This window comes from Podarcis vaucheri (genome assembly GCF_965113315.1).
Source record: "Podarcis vaucheri genome assembly, chromosome: 1".
In the NCBI taxonomy this organism is placed as follows: Eukaryota; Metazoa; Chordata; class Lepidosauria; order Squamata; family Lacertidae; genus Podarcis; species Podarcis vaucheri.
The window spans coordinates 89,431,452-89,447,693 of NC_138759.1; the positions used below are offsets into that span (position 1 = coordinate 89,431,452).

The following is a 16,242-nucleotide window of genomic DNA, read 5'->3' on the forward strand; positions in this document are numbered from 1 at the left end:
GAGTTGCTGGGAACTGCAACTCTTTAGTGCAACTGCTACACCCCATTCCAGATTATTTAACAAGAAGCATTTACCCTACTGTGAGGGGTAAACTGGTACCCAGAAATCTTTGGGGGGAAAGAATGTGCTTTAAATATATAGTGTGCACATAGCCTTAGACACAAAGTATTTGTTAGTGCAAGTCTAGTGTGCAATATAGTCCTTATATAAAGTGTGTCATGCCCACCCTGATTGGCTTGGGGCAGTTTTGTCTCAAGAGAGGAGGGGCCACATGGAGGCCCATTGCAATAATCCAGTCTTGAGGCTACCAGTGGATCAAAGTGGCTGCCTTGGTCCAGTAGCGGCTGTAGCTGTCTTACCAACCGAAGCTGGTAAAAGGCACTCCTAGCTGCCAGGGCAATTTGTGCCTCAAGTGACAGCCCTAGATCTCAGCCTCTCTCCCTGTTCCTTCAGAAGGTACAAGTAGGCTTCCCTTCTTCTTCTGTAAGAGAACGATAGTTGCTCTGGGGCAACTGAATGCACTTGTCTAGATTTAGATGTGTCTCCCCGAGTCCTAGTGGCTAGTGCCAGGTTTCTGCAGAGCTAACTGCAAACCTGCAGCTTGGAACAGATGAAAGCCATCATGCCTGATTTGTAACTTACTGGTATTTGGCATTAAGGCATGGGATGCAACATGCATGGCAGGGTTGGAACTTAGGAATGAATTGCTCAGCAACTGCTGGGGAGACGGCTGTAAACAAGGCAGGGCTCTGACTTGATTTTATGCTCACTGAATGAGCGGCACAAGAGCCTTTAATGATTCTGCTGCGAGATGTTGAGTCAGGAAGGAAATGTCCACCACACCCACAAAAGGGTAATATTCCATAGCCTTTGGTGCTTCTTTCATGCCCTTCCTCTGAAGCCCAGTGCTCTGGCAGTCTTGGGCAGGACTCTGTGTTCTCGGCACCAAGGGAGCTGAAATTTACTCAGAACAAGTTATGCACTTTTGCTTAAACGGGTGGGATTCATACAGTTCCTTCTGTGTATGGCTTTTGCAAGATTCAGGGCATTTTGTAGGGGCTCGGACAATAATAAAAGGCAAGAAATGAGGGGAAGGCATGGAATGAAGAGGGCGGAGCAAGTGGAATTAGTCCTGGAAGCCACAGGGGGAGGCATAGGTGGGACACCCAATCATCATTCTTTGGGCCTAGGGGCCCAGTAGACATGATTGATACAGGAATTTCTTGCTTGGAGCTCCTAACACCTTAATATTTTGGGAAAAGTCAACACAGGGAAGGGGGCAATTTAAATTGAGATGATGCCATGGGGAAAATGAGGTAGTTTAACTATTTGCCTTCTCCACACCCCCAATTCAAATTAGCCCTCCCCCAAAGTTGTTTTAATCCTCCGAGAGGAAAATATACAGGTTTTTTAAACCTGCGGGTTTTCCTCTTGATACTTAGTAAGCCAAATCCAAATCAGCCCTCCATTCCCCTCTGGTCACTTTTTCAGAAAGAAAAAGGATAGTAGCAGCTCCAAGCATGGAGCTCCCCTGTAACATCTGTTTGACTCATCCCTTCAAGCAGACATTGCTTGGCTTTTGGGGGGAAACCTTTCTCTAAGACCCTGAGAGATAGAAGCTTGTTATTTGAAAATAAGCTTGTTATTTCACAATAATCATAGACATATTTTTCTTTTTAAGCTGAGATTCTAGATTCTACCTCATGCTGTGTATGAGTATGAAGAGCGCACATACACAAATGCCTTTGTCTTGGGAACTTTCAGGGTCTTCTGATGTGTACAGCTGAGTCTCTTTTTTAATGGGTTCTAACTGGTTGTCCCAGAATGGAGTCTTTCCTCCATGTAATTCCCCTGGGCATCCTCACTAATTCTCCACAGGGCACACTGTAGACTGGGTTGCCCAAGCATGAATTATGGGCAGTGATGGGAGAGGGGCACACTTTGCAAAATGATCAGTCTTTGGGAATGAGGCATTTGGGCTTTTTGATAAAAACAACATCCAGTGTTGCTTAAGGACTCTTGTGATGTCTTGTATCCGGTATGCAGCCTCAGCCCTGGCAGCTCCTGGGATTGTAATTACACATAAAAGTTTTTAATTGCAGAGCTCCTCAGAAATGTCCTGGACATAATCCAGCCTGCAATGCCAGGCTCAGCTGCTGGGCTCTGTCCAGTTCAGCTCCTGGACCGCAGGCATTAAAAGCATTTGGCCAAAGGGAAATGGCTTGGTTCTGGGATAAGGAGGGCTGGAGGATGGGAAACCAAGCTGGAGGCTGAGTCACTGTGGCATCTTAGGGTGTATACAGAGGTACACATAGCGTGAGGAGCAAACCTGCTATAGAAATGCACTCACCACATTTTCTTTAGATGTACAATTTTCTTTTCCAGACTGGGCTCAGGGGAAATGAGTTCTTTGTGTCCATAGCAGAAGCTAGCTGTTAACAGCTCTGGTTTTCTGGAAGCTGGTGACATCATGTTTCCCATCCTCGCCAAACTAGCTTTTCAGCATTGTGCAAAATTGATTCCTCCTTTACTTATTTGTTTCTAAAATCTACACCTAGTGCTTTACAAGTAATACGAGAAAACAGGAAGACCACTTGAAGTGCAGAGGGGAGCACAAAGCAGACTGATGAATCAGTATTTGATTTAATGTCCATTTTACTTTGCATTGCAAAGGCAGGGGGCAGCTGGGCTCAACCCGTGGTAAAGCAATAACAACATACAGCAGTGTGTGAGTTGAACCTTGGAGCCCTGCTGGGTAAGACCAATGAATGGCCCAGCTAGATCAGCATCCTGCTTTCCACAGTGGTCATCCAAATGCTTCTGGGAAGTTCGCAAGCCACTGTATTTGCCATTTACACCAGCATTGAGCTGTCTCCCTCCCCCATGGCCATGCATGCACCCACACACTTCCATCACGTGGAGATGCTGATGCAGATGGAAGAGGACTAGATTTTTACCCCATTGCATTACTACATAGCAACACTCTGGTAGGGAGAGAAAAGGTATGGTGGATGGGCATATGTGAATCAGAACCATGGGAGGAAACTGGTGCAGAATTTCCTGCTTACAGTGGCGTTTTCCAAATCACCTGTTCCTGATTTGGGGGGACATGGCAGCTTTTCCGAGTGTTGTTATACTGTGGCAACCTTCTACCTGAGCTGCACATGGACCAGTGTATAATCCCAAGGGGCACTATGTCCTGAGATCCTGGGGAAAGAATAGCTGCTGTGGAAGCATGAACCTGCACTCTAGGTTCACAGTAATAAGTGTCCCATGATCACAGAACATGGAGCGAAGCAAGAGATCTGGACGGTGCTAGAGAGAGAGGAGGAGGGGAGGGGAGCGAATGGAACTGGCCAGAACAAGCTGTGAGAGAGGGGTTGAGAGAGAGAGAGCTCAGGGGCCAGCATGTTATTTACAATGCATGCTACTATAAATTGCCTGTTTGTTCCAAGGCGAGTATGTGTGGAATTTCACAGATCATCATCCTCCCTGGTTCTCGCTATCATGAGAACTCAGATTTCCTATGCAGCAGGGTGGGAGCAGCCTGTAATGATTAAGGCAAAAGGCCTCTAGGAGGACACCCTTCCCAGGGAAAGCTCACCACCATCACCACCACCGCCCTCAACTGCTGCAAATCCTGCCTGGCGCAGAGACTCAGGGACCTGAAATGGAAGCTCTGAAACAATTAACATGAGCCAGCTGAGTCAGAGATGCCTCCACAAGTTGTTTCGTTACTATTTGTGTGTTTTGTTTACCCAGTCTTGGAAATCCCTGTCCAAGCGGCAAAACAGGGGTGTTCCAGGGCTGCCAGTTACATCTGTGCCCTGGTGCTGTGCAGGTGCATCGGTGGGAGGGCAGGAGTGGTTCGGCCAGTGCCTCCCACATTCTTGCAATATTTCAATTTCTACAGTCATTATGCTGCTGATTCTGCACATTAGACGAAGGAATTTTTCCTCCAGTTTCCAGACTGATAACTGAATTCCAGAAACAGTATACAGGGTAGATATGATTCTCATATGATTTTCTAGCTCCTCTTGAATCCAAAGAAAGCCAGGGAACTACAAGGGATTTATTACCCCACAAAACATACTCCTGAGGTCAGCCTATTCACCCAAGATCTCATGAAGAGTCTGGTAATTGACTTGGTTCAGTGGTATCTCGTATTCTGATGTCGACCCAGCTTCACCCCAGATCACATTGTATTCAAGCCTGGGGTGTATTTCCAACTAATATTTTTTCTTGTATTTCCCCTCCCCTTTCTCCTTTGTCTGTTTGTGATGTTTGTTCTGTCTCTGACTACACACTCTCTTTCTCACTCTCCGTGACGGATTTTGTTTCATCCTTGGTTGACCTTCTCCTGCTGCTCTATTCCTACCCACCCTACCTCCGTCTCCCCCTGTCAGAATACAACGCCAAACTCCGGGACATCCGGAAGAGCATGAAAAGCCCCCATCCTCCTCTTCACCGACAGCGATCCTTCTCCTTTTCTGGTTTGTTCTGTTGCTGCTTCTCCTCCTTTCTCTTCAGCCTCCCCTGCCGTGGATCTCCCGCATGGTTGCTGTTTCCCTTGCTGTTGCATGGACACCAGGACAGAGAGCTGGGGTGGCTGTTGAGAGTCCATTCCAAAATGGTGCCAGAAAAAACCAAAATGGTGCCAGAGTAAGGTTGCCTCCTAATTTGTGTGCGGAAAGGCAAGAAAACGTGATTTCCTGCTTCTCACCCACATTAGCAATTACCTCCAATACTGCCAGGTCCTTTCCTCACATGTGACAGCTGTGCATTCCCAGTGGATAAAAAATGTGTCTGTTGGGAATTCTGGGAAGGATCTGACCTGGTTTTGGGGCCTGTCAGGTTTGGACTCTACAGCCTTGCTCTAACTCCAAAAGCTCCTTATTTATTTATCTTTTAATCATTGGTTGTGCTTCCTCCTCCTTTTCCCTTGCAGTGTGTGGATTCATTTGCTACGTGTGGTGCTCATCTGTGGTATAACCAGAAGTCACTTGCAAAAGGATTAGGGGATTAGGGGCTTGTTTATCTCAGTGGCCACCACACTCACCGCTGCTTTGTTGTTGGTGCTATGTCAGGTGTCTCCATAACACCAAGGGGTGGTTTTTGCATGGGTGGAAGTTGGGGGAGAAAGGAAGGCCAGAATCCAGGAATGGGATGATCACTCACTGTAGTGCTTGGCCAGCACACCAAGGTCTGTTTAGGGGCTATGTGTGTTGTACAGGCATCGCTGGGGTGTTTTACTTCAGATCTTTCTGCTGTGGCTGGCGATATTGACTGGAAGCAGGAGAGGGGCTTCTAGCATGGCTAGCAGAAGGGGTGAAGTGTGTGTGTGTGTAAATTCTTGGAATCTTACTCAGCAGGTTGCTCTGGAGAAAGGAGCCTCTTGATGGATTTCAAACACGTGGTTGTTCCAAAGCATCTCTCTTGCATGCTTGGTATTTATGGAACATGAGCTCTTGGAGCCAGAAGAGGAGAGACAAGTTTTCACCGGAACCTCATATTCAACAAGGGCTCCTGGGTGCTTGTTTTGTTTTGTTTTCTGATCTCTTTCATTGGTGCAGGTAGCCTCAGTATATCAGAGTTAACAGTGGCCTTAGGACTACTTCCGAAATCATTGCAGATGTGTGACATCTCTATACCCCTGCAAAAAAAGTATGGGTTGCCATTCCAACAGAAGATGCTGTTTTTTATTATTATTCTATGTGTTTCATTTGCCCCAATACAGGATACTTGGCTCTTCTGAATCCACCCACCTCTCTCCCTACAGGTTTGGAATTTGTACTCCTGTAAAATTTCACAGTGCTTTGGTTGACTTGGTCACTGCCTTTTGCCACCCCCCACCCTGGCCCCCAAGAAAATATCCCATAGACATTGCCTCTAGCTCTCACACTGCTTCAGGATTAATGCAGCAGCATGGTGTATGCTTGATATCCTATTACTCTGGCTTATAGTCCCCCCTTGAAACGGTGACCTGTGGTCTATGCATACAATGCCCAAATTCTAATGGAATGTCACATTTAAAAGAGAGCAGCAACTAGAAGGATGGGCTCCTGTGCACACATTCACTGCTTTGGGGTTGCATGGGATCCTCATGCTCACTTGCTTTATATAATGTTCCTACAGGAACGTAAAGTTGAAAGAGGTATTTATTTGTTTAGTTTAAATGAGAGAACTTACTAATATTGTTGGGGAGTTCCAAGAGACATGCTCTGGGCTGTCCTTGTAATAGGCCCAGATGACATTCCACAAGTCCATTCTGATAAACCATGGTTTATTGCATTGAGAGCAAGTTGTGTGTTCTTACACTCCTGTCAGAGTTGCTCCCCGATCCTAGCTCACAGAGGATCACGCTAGCCAGCGATCATTTAGTAAAAGTCTTTATTGAGTTACAGTTCCCATTCTCAAGCTGCTGCGTGCAACTCTACGTCTTATGGTTAGATCGGCGAAGCTCTGTCTGGGTCCCCGCCTCCTGTACACCAACTTAATATCCTAGCCTTACTCCACCTTTTCCGCCTGACTGTTCTTCTCTGGGTCCCTCTGCCCCCCGGGGTCTCTTCCTTCCGGGACTCTTCTGACGCTGACCCCCCGGACCCTTCTGTCTCCTTGCGCCGGGCTTTAGGACCTGGCTCCCTTTCCGGGCTGCTTACTGCGCCACCTTCCTGTGCATTTGAACTTGGCGCGCGCGCCCAACCTTCCACTTTCCGTCTGACCGTTTCTTCGCTCCCCGATGGAGGTGTGGCCACTCCTGACTCGTGCCCTCCCTCCTGTTGTGAGCTGCCAGCGCTTGATACCTGACTCCCTTCCTCTCCCCTGCTCTCTGCTGGTGACGCTGGTCCCGATTTCCAACTGCTCCCCTCTGAGCTCCCTCTGGCCCTTTCCTCCTGGGGTGTCCCCCTAAGCTCCCCCCTTGCCCTGGCCACTGGTGCTCCTTTCTGTGAATCTTCTGATTCACTGGAAAGACTCGGAGATCTCGGGTCGTCGTCATCACTCATCCTTTCTTCTGCCTCCTCCCCCTCGCTCTCTGTTTCCTCCCTTGCCCTTGCCTCTGCTCCTGAACCCCTGACAACTCCCTTCTCTCCTCCCTTCTTCTGTCCTCGTGCACCCAACTTCAGTGCTTCTACCCTGGCTTGACACTTTTCTGTGACATCAGAACCAGTTTTGTTTGCAGATGTTAAACTGAAGATATCACGGGAAACTGTGGAGTGTGAGGCCACGCAGCTCATTCTCAAGTCAATAAACAATGGTTTACCAGGCCAAGATTGCTATCTCTGAACTTAGGCTATAAAGTTCCTCTGGATGTTAATCTATTAATAAGAAACCAGACTCTAAACTATTTTAATGAAAGAATGTTTCCTATGTGCACAAGAGTGGGCTTGTGAATTAAACCTCTGTGTTCTCATTTCTTGTGAATAATCTTTCAGTTTGAGAGTGGAGGAGTTGCTGTTGGAATATTCCTTTGGCATCTCCTCCAAAATGCCAGAGGAAGTTTTGATACAAGTATTGCCCACACAAAAGGAAAGATACAAATTGAAAAATAAAATATGCTGTCTGAATCCTTGCAGAGTCAAGTAATATAACATAAGATTCACTCAGTGATTGTTATTAGCCATGGTACAGCTACCTGGAAATGTCTAGAGGCAGCCTATGGCTGAATACCAGTTGTTGGGGGACCAAGAGTAGGGGAGAGTGGCTACCTTCATGTCCTACCTGGTGGCTTCCCAAAAGCACCTGCCCGACTCCTATTGCAAACAATCAGTTAGATGGACCCTTGGCTAATGTAGCAGTGCTTTCCTTATGTACTATAGTGCATCAACCGACTATGCTTTCTTTGCAGTTGAATGGTAAAAAGAAAGTAAGGTATGGTTTTCCCCAGGCCATTGGGTGTAATAGTGTGCAGTTTACCCAGAATGCTTAATTAAGCAGCAGCAGAAGGAACTTGCCATGCATTCAAAAAGCAAAGCTATGAATTTACTTACATTTACATGTCTATAAATGCATATGTGAGTGTCTGCTGCTCAGATGTTGTTGGACTGCAACCCCAGTCATTCCTGACCTTTTGCCATGCTGGCTGGAGCCGATGGGAGCTGTTGTCCAACAATACCTGGAAGGCTAGTCTGAGTGGCAGCAGCTATCCAGGGACTGAAGGAGCCTTTCCTATAACTCCTAACCTTATCCTTTTTATAATGGATATGCCCCGGATTGAACCTGGAATCTTCTGCATGCAAACCACATCCTTTACCTTCCATTGCTTTCAGTAATTTTCCACCTGCCCAGTTTAATTCTAGTATCAGACCTGAGTGTAGTACATCAAGTGGGAAAACACAGCGAGGCAGAGACAGAGAAGAGGGGAGATGGTTCAGCTCCCCTGCCCTCCCCTCCACTTCATATGAATAATAGATCCTTTCTCCCTAGAGTTGTAGGTGAACAGTGCTGGCATGCCTAGCTTGGCCCCGGTAGGAAGGGTTTTCCAGTGCCATCTTGATGAGTCACCTTGAAGCTGTCCTCTGATCCAAAGTTTCATGATGGCACTTGCTTGTTGTTGGATTCCATTAATGCTGGGAAGGAACTAATCCTCCCCTGTGTGGCTGAAGAACTTGGCTGCAGGTTACAGAAGATGGTAGCCTCACTCTAGGGAAGGGACACTGTATCTTCTCAGCTTAGAGTTTTGCTAGTAAATATAGCACAGGAGGAGGAGAGTGCCAGAGAGATAATTTTGTTGAGCAGCGCTGTTGCTAATGCCCAGCTTTTCCTGCTCCTCAGCCATTCCAGGGAGCCTGGTCACCCCGAGCCAAGGTGTCACCACTCTTGGCTCTGAAAACACTGGTCTCCTTCTTCCTCCCCTCCCTCTGTCTGCTTTAAAGAGAAGAAGGAAATAAGGCATATAATAAAAAGGCCAGAGGAAGTAGAGGGTTTCTAAAGTTTGGTGCAAAGGTTTTGAAGCCTAGGGCGGAATACGTTTGAAATGTGCGTGCAGCAGCAATACAGAGGGAACTATGGCAGCCATTCTCTGGGTGTGGGAGTCATATGGAATGCCTTGAATCAGAGGGCAATGGCTTCTTTCTCTGCACACATTAGCAGTATCAGTCTGAGTTTTGCCCACATTGCAATTGGCACTGACCTTTGCCCGTATCTCACTGCTTCCCAATGAGTTTCCCACTCAAGCATCCAGCAAGGCTGTTGCTTTCTTGCTCTCTTCCCCTCCTTCCCCTTCCTGTGTGCCATGCTCCTTTCGCTTCTCAGCAAACAGACTTGTGCCTTTCCTCAAGGTCTCCTGGTACTGACAGCTGGCATCTTGCTTGTATGTTGTGCTCATTGTGTTCGGGATAAAACTTAAAAGTTGCAAAGGGCTTGTGTTGGCCTTCAGGCTTATGCCAGCAACTGCAAGAAACTATGATTCAATAGGGATTAAGGGTTTTAGAAAGGAAGCCAACTTCTATGCATCTCCTGCTTGTTGATGCCAAAGGATGGGAGTATGAACAGAAGGGGGTATTATCCCCGAAAATGCATTATCCCCAGCTTCAAACATTCAAGGAAGTTCAAGGAAGACAACACAGTGTGGCGATAACTGGAACCACCCACTTCCACTCCCAGAGGCCTGATAGATCTAGATCCAGATGCTGCTCATCGGATCCCTTCCACTTCTGCAATTCTATAGGAGAAATATTGTGCCTCTCCAGTGACAAGGCTGCAGGGAGGGATAATATACACACTTTGCATATATTAGTTCACTGAAATGAGGATGATCTTGAAACTTAACTGCTGAAGCTTAACTTGAAAAATGACTGAAATATTTTTGGGTTTAAAACCAGACAGGTAACAATCCTTGCAGAAAGGGATTTGTCTCCCTTAGAGGCACTACCTGCTTTGAGGTGCGGGGGCCCTCTGGGCACTCCACTTTTCTCCCTCCCTGGTGCTCTGCCTTGACTTCTTTTATTTTTTGTTGTCATGGTTGCCTTGGTGGCAGCCATACATTTCTCCCTCCCTGAGTGGCTGGATAGGTAGGAGGCAGATGAGGACAAAGTTGTTGGCTAGCACATGCTACAAAGTGGTGCTGCACCAGCCAATTACTCTAAGGCTTAAACTGCCCACCATTATTATTTTTTAAGTACTAACCCCAGGGTGAGAGTGACAGGGAGCTTTTCTAGTCAGAGGCCAGCTTCATGGTCATATGGCCAATGAGAGCATCACTGTAGCAAGAGGATGAGCCAACTTCCCTTAGCCTACTAACCTTGCTTCTCTCATTGGTCCTGCACCCCCAATGGGGTGGCTTAGCTCCCTGCCACTACTGTCCTGGGGTTAGCAATTGTTAAAATCAAAATGGTGGGCTGCTAGAGCCTTGTCTGTCTGTGCAGCCATTCGCTTCCTATCTGGGGGGGGGAGTCTTTTGGAATGCTTGGGGGGCCAGTGAGCTGTGCAGTGGCGCAGTCTCTGGGCTTGAACCTGTTAGTTCAGCCTTAGCACCACTTTGTCCCTGTTTTCACACACACACAAAATGCTGCTGCTTTACTTTAAAGAGTTTTGTGTGTGGTGCTGCTTGAGCTCACTGCTCTTTTCATCAATGGATTTTCCTTAGTTCCGGATGTTGTATTGTGGTTGCTTCTGTTGCCATGGATTCTGGCTCCCTCCTCTTTCTCCTCCCAAGTGGGTTTCTGTTTTGGGAATCTCAGAACGCTGCCCAAAATCTGTGCATTCCTGTTCTTTCCCTCCTTTAAAGAAAAAGAAAAGAAACTTCCCTTTTCTTTCAGCTGTGTGAAAAGCAAGGCTCTCTGCAGCTGAGAAAATGGCATAGCTGTTACTAATCAGGGAGAGATCCAGATTAGCCAAGGGACTCAAAAGCAGCCCCAAAGCCCCATGAGTTTTAGAAACTTTTTAAGGACACTGGAACCAGTGCCTTAAAAAATAAATTAAAAATCATTCAAATGTGTTTGTGGGGTGGGTACAGGAAGGAGGGAATTCAGTCATTGCTGCTTATATAAAAGAAGTGGGCTCTTTTCCCTAGTTGGGGTTTGAATGTGCTGACATGTAGTGTCTCAAAAGCTTACATCTGCAAATCTTAAGTAAATGAGGTGGAGTGAGCTTACCCCATTTAGTGAATGAGACCCCTCCCTCTGGCAGGTTTCTTTCAGGAAAAGGAGAAAGAAAGAAAGAAGTCCAGGCACTGCAACAAACACATCATTATACAGCTTCACAACTGATGAGAGTTTGGTGTCTCTCGCTTGCTCTGACCGCCTCTGTTCCCTGGCACTGCTGTTCCGTTTCACAGCTGCAGGGCACAATTTGAAATGTTGCAGGTGCTGTTCCCAGCTACAAAGTTTTCATGTTAACAAAATCCATTGCTGCAGATGACTTTCAGGATTTCATTGTTATGCATCAGTTGAAATCAGAGACTCAGGTTGACATCAGGGCACAACTGCACCGCTAGACATCTTAAGGTGTTTATCTGTACCACAGACTTCAATCTCCGTTTGAAGCAGGCTCACCTAAAACAAGCTAATTTGGATTTGATTAGAACAGGTCCAAGCTGAGCTCATTCTTAGCTATAGCCCAGTCACAGTTCTGAGTCTTCTTGCACTCCCAGTGATGTCATTGGTAGGGATGGGAAAGAAATTTGATTCAGTTCACAATTTTCAAAACAATGCGTGAAGCGAAACACAACCGTCTTTTGAAATAGGCACTTCCCTGAATTTTGCAATGTGCTTCTCCTGCCAAGTAATGTGTACAAAAATGCACATACTAATGCAAAGTGTGCATATAAGTGCATATATTAGTGGAAAATAACATACAGAATGCATAATTTCAGGATAAATCGCTTTACAAAAAAAAAAAGTGTGTAAGAGGAGAAATTCACCCTAAAGTGCTGATGAATCTGCATGAGGACTTACAAAATAATAATAATCACAAACAGGCATGGAAAGGTGGAAAACCTGATGTCAAGCCTGGATAAATGAGAAACTGAGAGGAAGCAAAATTGACAGATTCGCCCATCCCTAATCATTGGGAACTCAGTGAAGCCTGAAGATCTCCCAACGAGCCCCCCCCCCCTGCTTGTTGCAGTAACCACTGCAGCAACCTTGAATAGGCTTTAAAAGGTTACAGCAACAAGTACCTGAGTTTTGCTTGGGCTTCTCAGTAACAGAACTACATTTCCCAGGTGTCTTGGCACCCACAATGCTGCTGCCGTGCTCCAGGGCCCAATAATGGCTGCAGCAGCAAGTCTTCTCTATGCTGATGCTAACAAGTAAGTTTCAGCAGGAAAGGGGAGAGGCCTATGGTGGTGGCAGCCAGAGCAAAGCTCACTGTAAGCCAAGCCCAAAGTGTGGAAATGTTTGCGATTAGTTCAGAAATTCCAAATTAGGGAAGTTTGCACTCTGAACCCTCCGTTCCAATTTTTGGCAGCATCACGTTCATAAACAAGTTTAATAGACTAGGGATGGGTGTGGGTGTGTGGTGTGTATGCGCACTCCACAGACCACTAAGAGAAATTTATCAGCAGCACCCACATCAATCAACATTTCCCATAATTAATCCAGGGAGCGTATACTGTTAGGGGGAATAAGAGCCAATTAAATTATTATTTATTGTTACATTTATACCCTACCTTTCTTCCCAGGAGCTCAGGGTAGCATACATGGTTCTCCTAATTTACAACAACCCTGTGAAGTAGGTTAGGCTAAGAAACTGCTACTCACCCACCAAGACTCAAGGCTAAATGGAGATTTGAACCCTGGTCTCCCAGGTTCTATCCCAGTGCTCTAACCACTGCACCACACAAAAAGCATATATCTTCAGAGACTTGAACTTTCCTCTCTGTTGCCTTAGATTGACTCTGAAAGTTGAAGAGGACAAGAATAGCAAGCAGCCTTAGATCTCTTTTCTGGACCACGTTAGCCAGTGGCCTTGGGGTTTCCCCCCTTCCTTTCTCCTTCAGTGTGTGGCTTTGCTCAGTTGCTTGAGTCTCCTGGACCTATTCCCCCCTCCCAGCACACACACCCTGCTTCTGGCTCAGTGCAGTATGGAAAGGATTGTATATGAGGATCCCTTCCAATTCCTTGAGCTGGCTTTTCTCTTGACCTGTATCTGCCTTCTCCTGCCAACTGCTTCCTAGGTCATTGTATGGAAATGTTGGAGCAGGGAGAAGGCCTGAAGACAAGGAGGGGAATATATTACTGTGGTGGAGATGTCTTAAGTTGCCTAAGAATATGTGGTAATATTAGGTGAATGGAAGCTGATTACCAAAAAAGGAAAAGAAAGGAAAAAAGTAATCAGGCTGTTAAGTTTGCCTGCTCTAAGTACACCCTACTTAAATCAGTGCTTTGGTTCATGTTAATAAATCCTACACACAGATCACATGCATACACCTATTACAGCCAGGTAAGAGAAGTAAAATACAATGCAGGGCATCCACACCAACGTCTTATCCTCCAGAAGCCCAGCTCAGGAGGCGAGGAAGGAAATGAACAGGGCATCTTGGGGATTTTTGGCTTCAGCATGAACTCTATGCTTTCTCCAATGCAGCTGCTTCATTATGCAGGGATTTTTAAATGTATGAACCGGGGTGTCACAATTTTAAGTTGTGCTTGTTGGGTTGGGTTTGGTTTTCACTATAATCTGCTGGTGGAAAGTGATGGATTTGCCCATTTCCCCTCTCCTGATTAATTGATTCAGTTTCTTTCCAAAGCCAAGACACAGCCCAAAGATCTGAATATTGGTTCGTAAAGACTTTCTAAATGTATTGAAGCTCTTCCTGTGCTTGGAACGCCACTTTTCTCACAGTTCAATTGAACTTTCAGGAGTACAGTCGCCACGGGAGAAGTCACCAGAAGAAGCCAAAGCCCCTGTACGGAGACGTACCACCAGTGAAGGCCAGTATGAGAACAGTCCCCAGGATCCTAGTTCACCACGAAGCCCCACAGTTCGTTCTCCAGTTCACTGTGTCTCACCGGAGGTGGTCAGCACCATCGCTGCCAACCCTGGAGGAAGGCCCAAGGAGGTGCTTTTCTTTTTCTTATTAAAACACTATTTTCCCTTCCGGCCTTTCCATGCTTGCATGCATGGAAACACAGAAGGGGATATATGTCTCTTTGACCCCAGCGCTTGATAGTAGGTAGGGAAGGGCCAGGGTTGGGAATGGCAATGAATTTAGTTTGGCAGTAGAATGGATAAAGTAAATGACACATGCATGGGTAGGCCTTCCTAAGTATTCCTTGGGTGGAAATTGCTTCTTCAGTTTTGGAAGAGGTTGCAATGGTTTGGGACTCAGAAATGTCCATGGTTGTTCTCATGTCCAACATGATGGAATACCAGTTGCAACCTGTGTTGCTGGAACTGGGAAGAGCCACCATCAGTCCCTCCTATTTTGGCCACTTGCTGGAAGCCTCTGGACCGTCACTATATTCTGGTACAGATTCAAGTGCATGTTGGAAATTAAGACCTGTGCAATCAAAGTGGATGAAAGTCCTCTGTTGCTCTAGTGCCACAAACCCACTTTTTAATTTTGGGAATGGACTTTTGCAATTAGGAAAGTGACAGGGAAGTGCACTGAAAATGTGGGATCAATGACTGATTGACAGGAAGATGCAAATGAATCAGAATGAATACTCAGTAAAGCAAATTATTATGAATGCTCAGTTAACGGGTCATCTGTAGGAGCTGTTTCTGACAGTATGGGGAATGGAACCCAACTACAGAAGCAGAATGTTTTCTGAAATTAGGAGTGGGAGAAAGGGTCATAAAGGCAAGAAAAGGAAGCATAGGAGCAAGCAGTTTAAAATTGCAACCAGACCAGGCGGGAGATGGGGGAAGCATCTGGCAAAGAGAAGGCAGGCATTTCTCCTGCCCCAATTTGTGGGGGAGAGGTCAGGAAGGTCCTGAATTTTGATAACTGATTCTGCTTTCCCTCTCTTACAGCCCCATCTCCACAGTTACAAAGAGGCCTTTGAAGAGATGCAGGGGACCTCTCCAAGCAGTCCACCTTCCAGTGGTGGTGAGACCTCTCCCCCAACCCCTGCCTTCCCTGTCTCACCACAAACCCCTTACAGTAACCTACGTAAGTTCCATGGCAGGGGATGGGAGAGGGGGCATTGATGGGTGGCTTGGGCAAAGCCAGACTTAAGAGGCAGTCGGTCAAACCGTTCTCAGCTTCCCAACACCCACCACCATTTTAATCACCCCTTCACTTTCTCGTTTCTCTCTGTCTGCCAGTCTTGGCTTCTTCCCCTTTCATCTCTGCTTGCTGTAAATTTCTCACAGTGTCATCAATAAGTATGCATTCGTCCATGATAATTATCATCACAACAGCAAAGTTTTGCAACTCTTGGGGGGATCGATTATGGTTAGAGCCATTAGCTACCAGCAAGTGGTGAAGAGGAGCCATAATTTCTGAATGTCAGCATAAACCATAGCAGCAGAGCCCTGTGCTGTCTTCTACACTCTCCTTCTCATTGTCTGCCAGACAAGGAGGTTCACAATTGTTCATAAATTGTTCACTTTCCAAAGTGTTGGCTGTGCTAGCTAGTTACAGGAAAAAACAGTAAAGAGCCTTGCAACTCCTTGAAGACTGTTTGCTGATTTTGAAGATGCCACAAGGCTCTGTTATTATTGTATAAAAGTTCTGCAGTTAAGATAGCAGAACTGCGCAACTTACGGCCTGCTAAGCTTAGTGAAGCCCTCTAGCCGTGTAGGGCAGCCTACTTGGGGCTTGATAATACTTCTGTTCTTGCTGTCAACTAGCAATTGCAGGATTGGAGTTGGGTGTGGCTTGTTAAACCACAGCATATGCCTGGTGGGTTCATTTGGCTATGTAGGTCATCCATTCTGCAGGCCTATTTTAGAGAAACCCATCCAATGTTTTTGGTACACAATATCTGCCTTCCTAGATGTCAAGGGAAAAAAGTTAAATTAGCCTTGCTCTCCATAGCATGGACAAATACACAAAGTTGGATTAACAAGAATGTCACATGGCCCTGACAGTAGTTTCCCCATATCCATCAGCAACACTTAGTAGTTATGTATATGAGTTATGTAATGCACTTATAACAATGACATGATTTATGAACCTCTATGAAAACACTTACATAGGCAAATTTGCTTCCCTGCTGGGGGAATTTTATACCACACTGTGAAGATTCCCAGTTCATAAATTCTAGATGGTACATAAGTTCAGGTCTTTGTTATTATGAATGAAGAATTCCCCATCCTGTGAAGCATCTGGCAGCATCATGGACTTAAATT

General features: G+C 46.1%; 1 protein-coding gene across 21 annotated transcripts in view; it reads left to right on the forward strand.

Moving 5' to 3' along the window:
• TNS1 (tensin 1) overlaps window positions 1–16,242 on the forward strand; it is a 321,487-nt gene that overhangs the window by 265,923 nt on the left and 39,322 nt on the right. For 11 of the 21 annotated variants that reach the window (XM_082237860.1, XM_082237875.1, XM_082237871.1 and 8 more), the window contains 4 exons: window positions 4,407–4,493; window positions 5,738–5,779; window positions 13,803–14,002; window positions 14,920–15,058. In XM_082237860.1, coding sequence (XP_082093986.1) covers window positions 4,407–4,493; window positions 5,738–5,779; window positions 13,803–14,002; window positions 14,920–15,058 — 468 coding nt within the window. The remainder of the gene's footprint in view (window positions 1–4,406; window positions 4,494–5,737; window positions 5,780–13,802; window positions 14,003–14,919; window positions 15,059–16,242) is intronic. The other 10 variants (XM_082237876.1, XM_082237879.1, XM_082237872.1 and 7 more) reach the window with 5 other exon arrangements.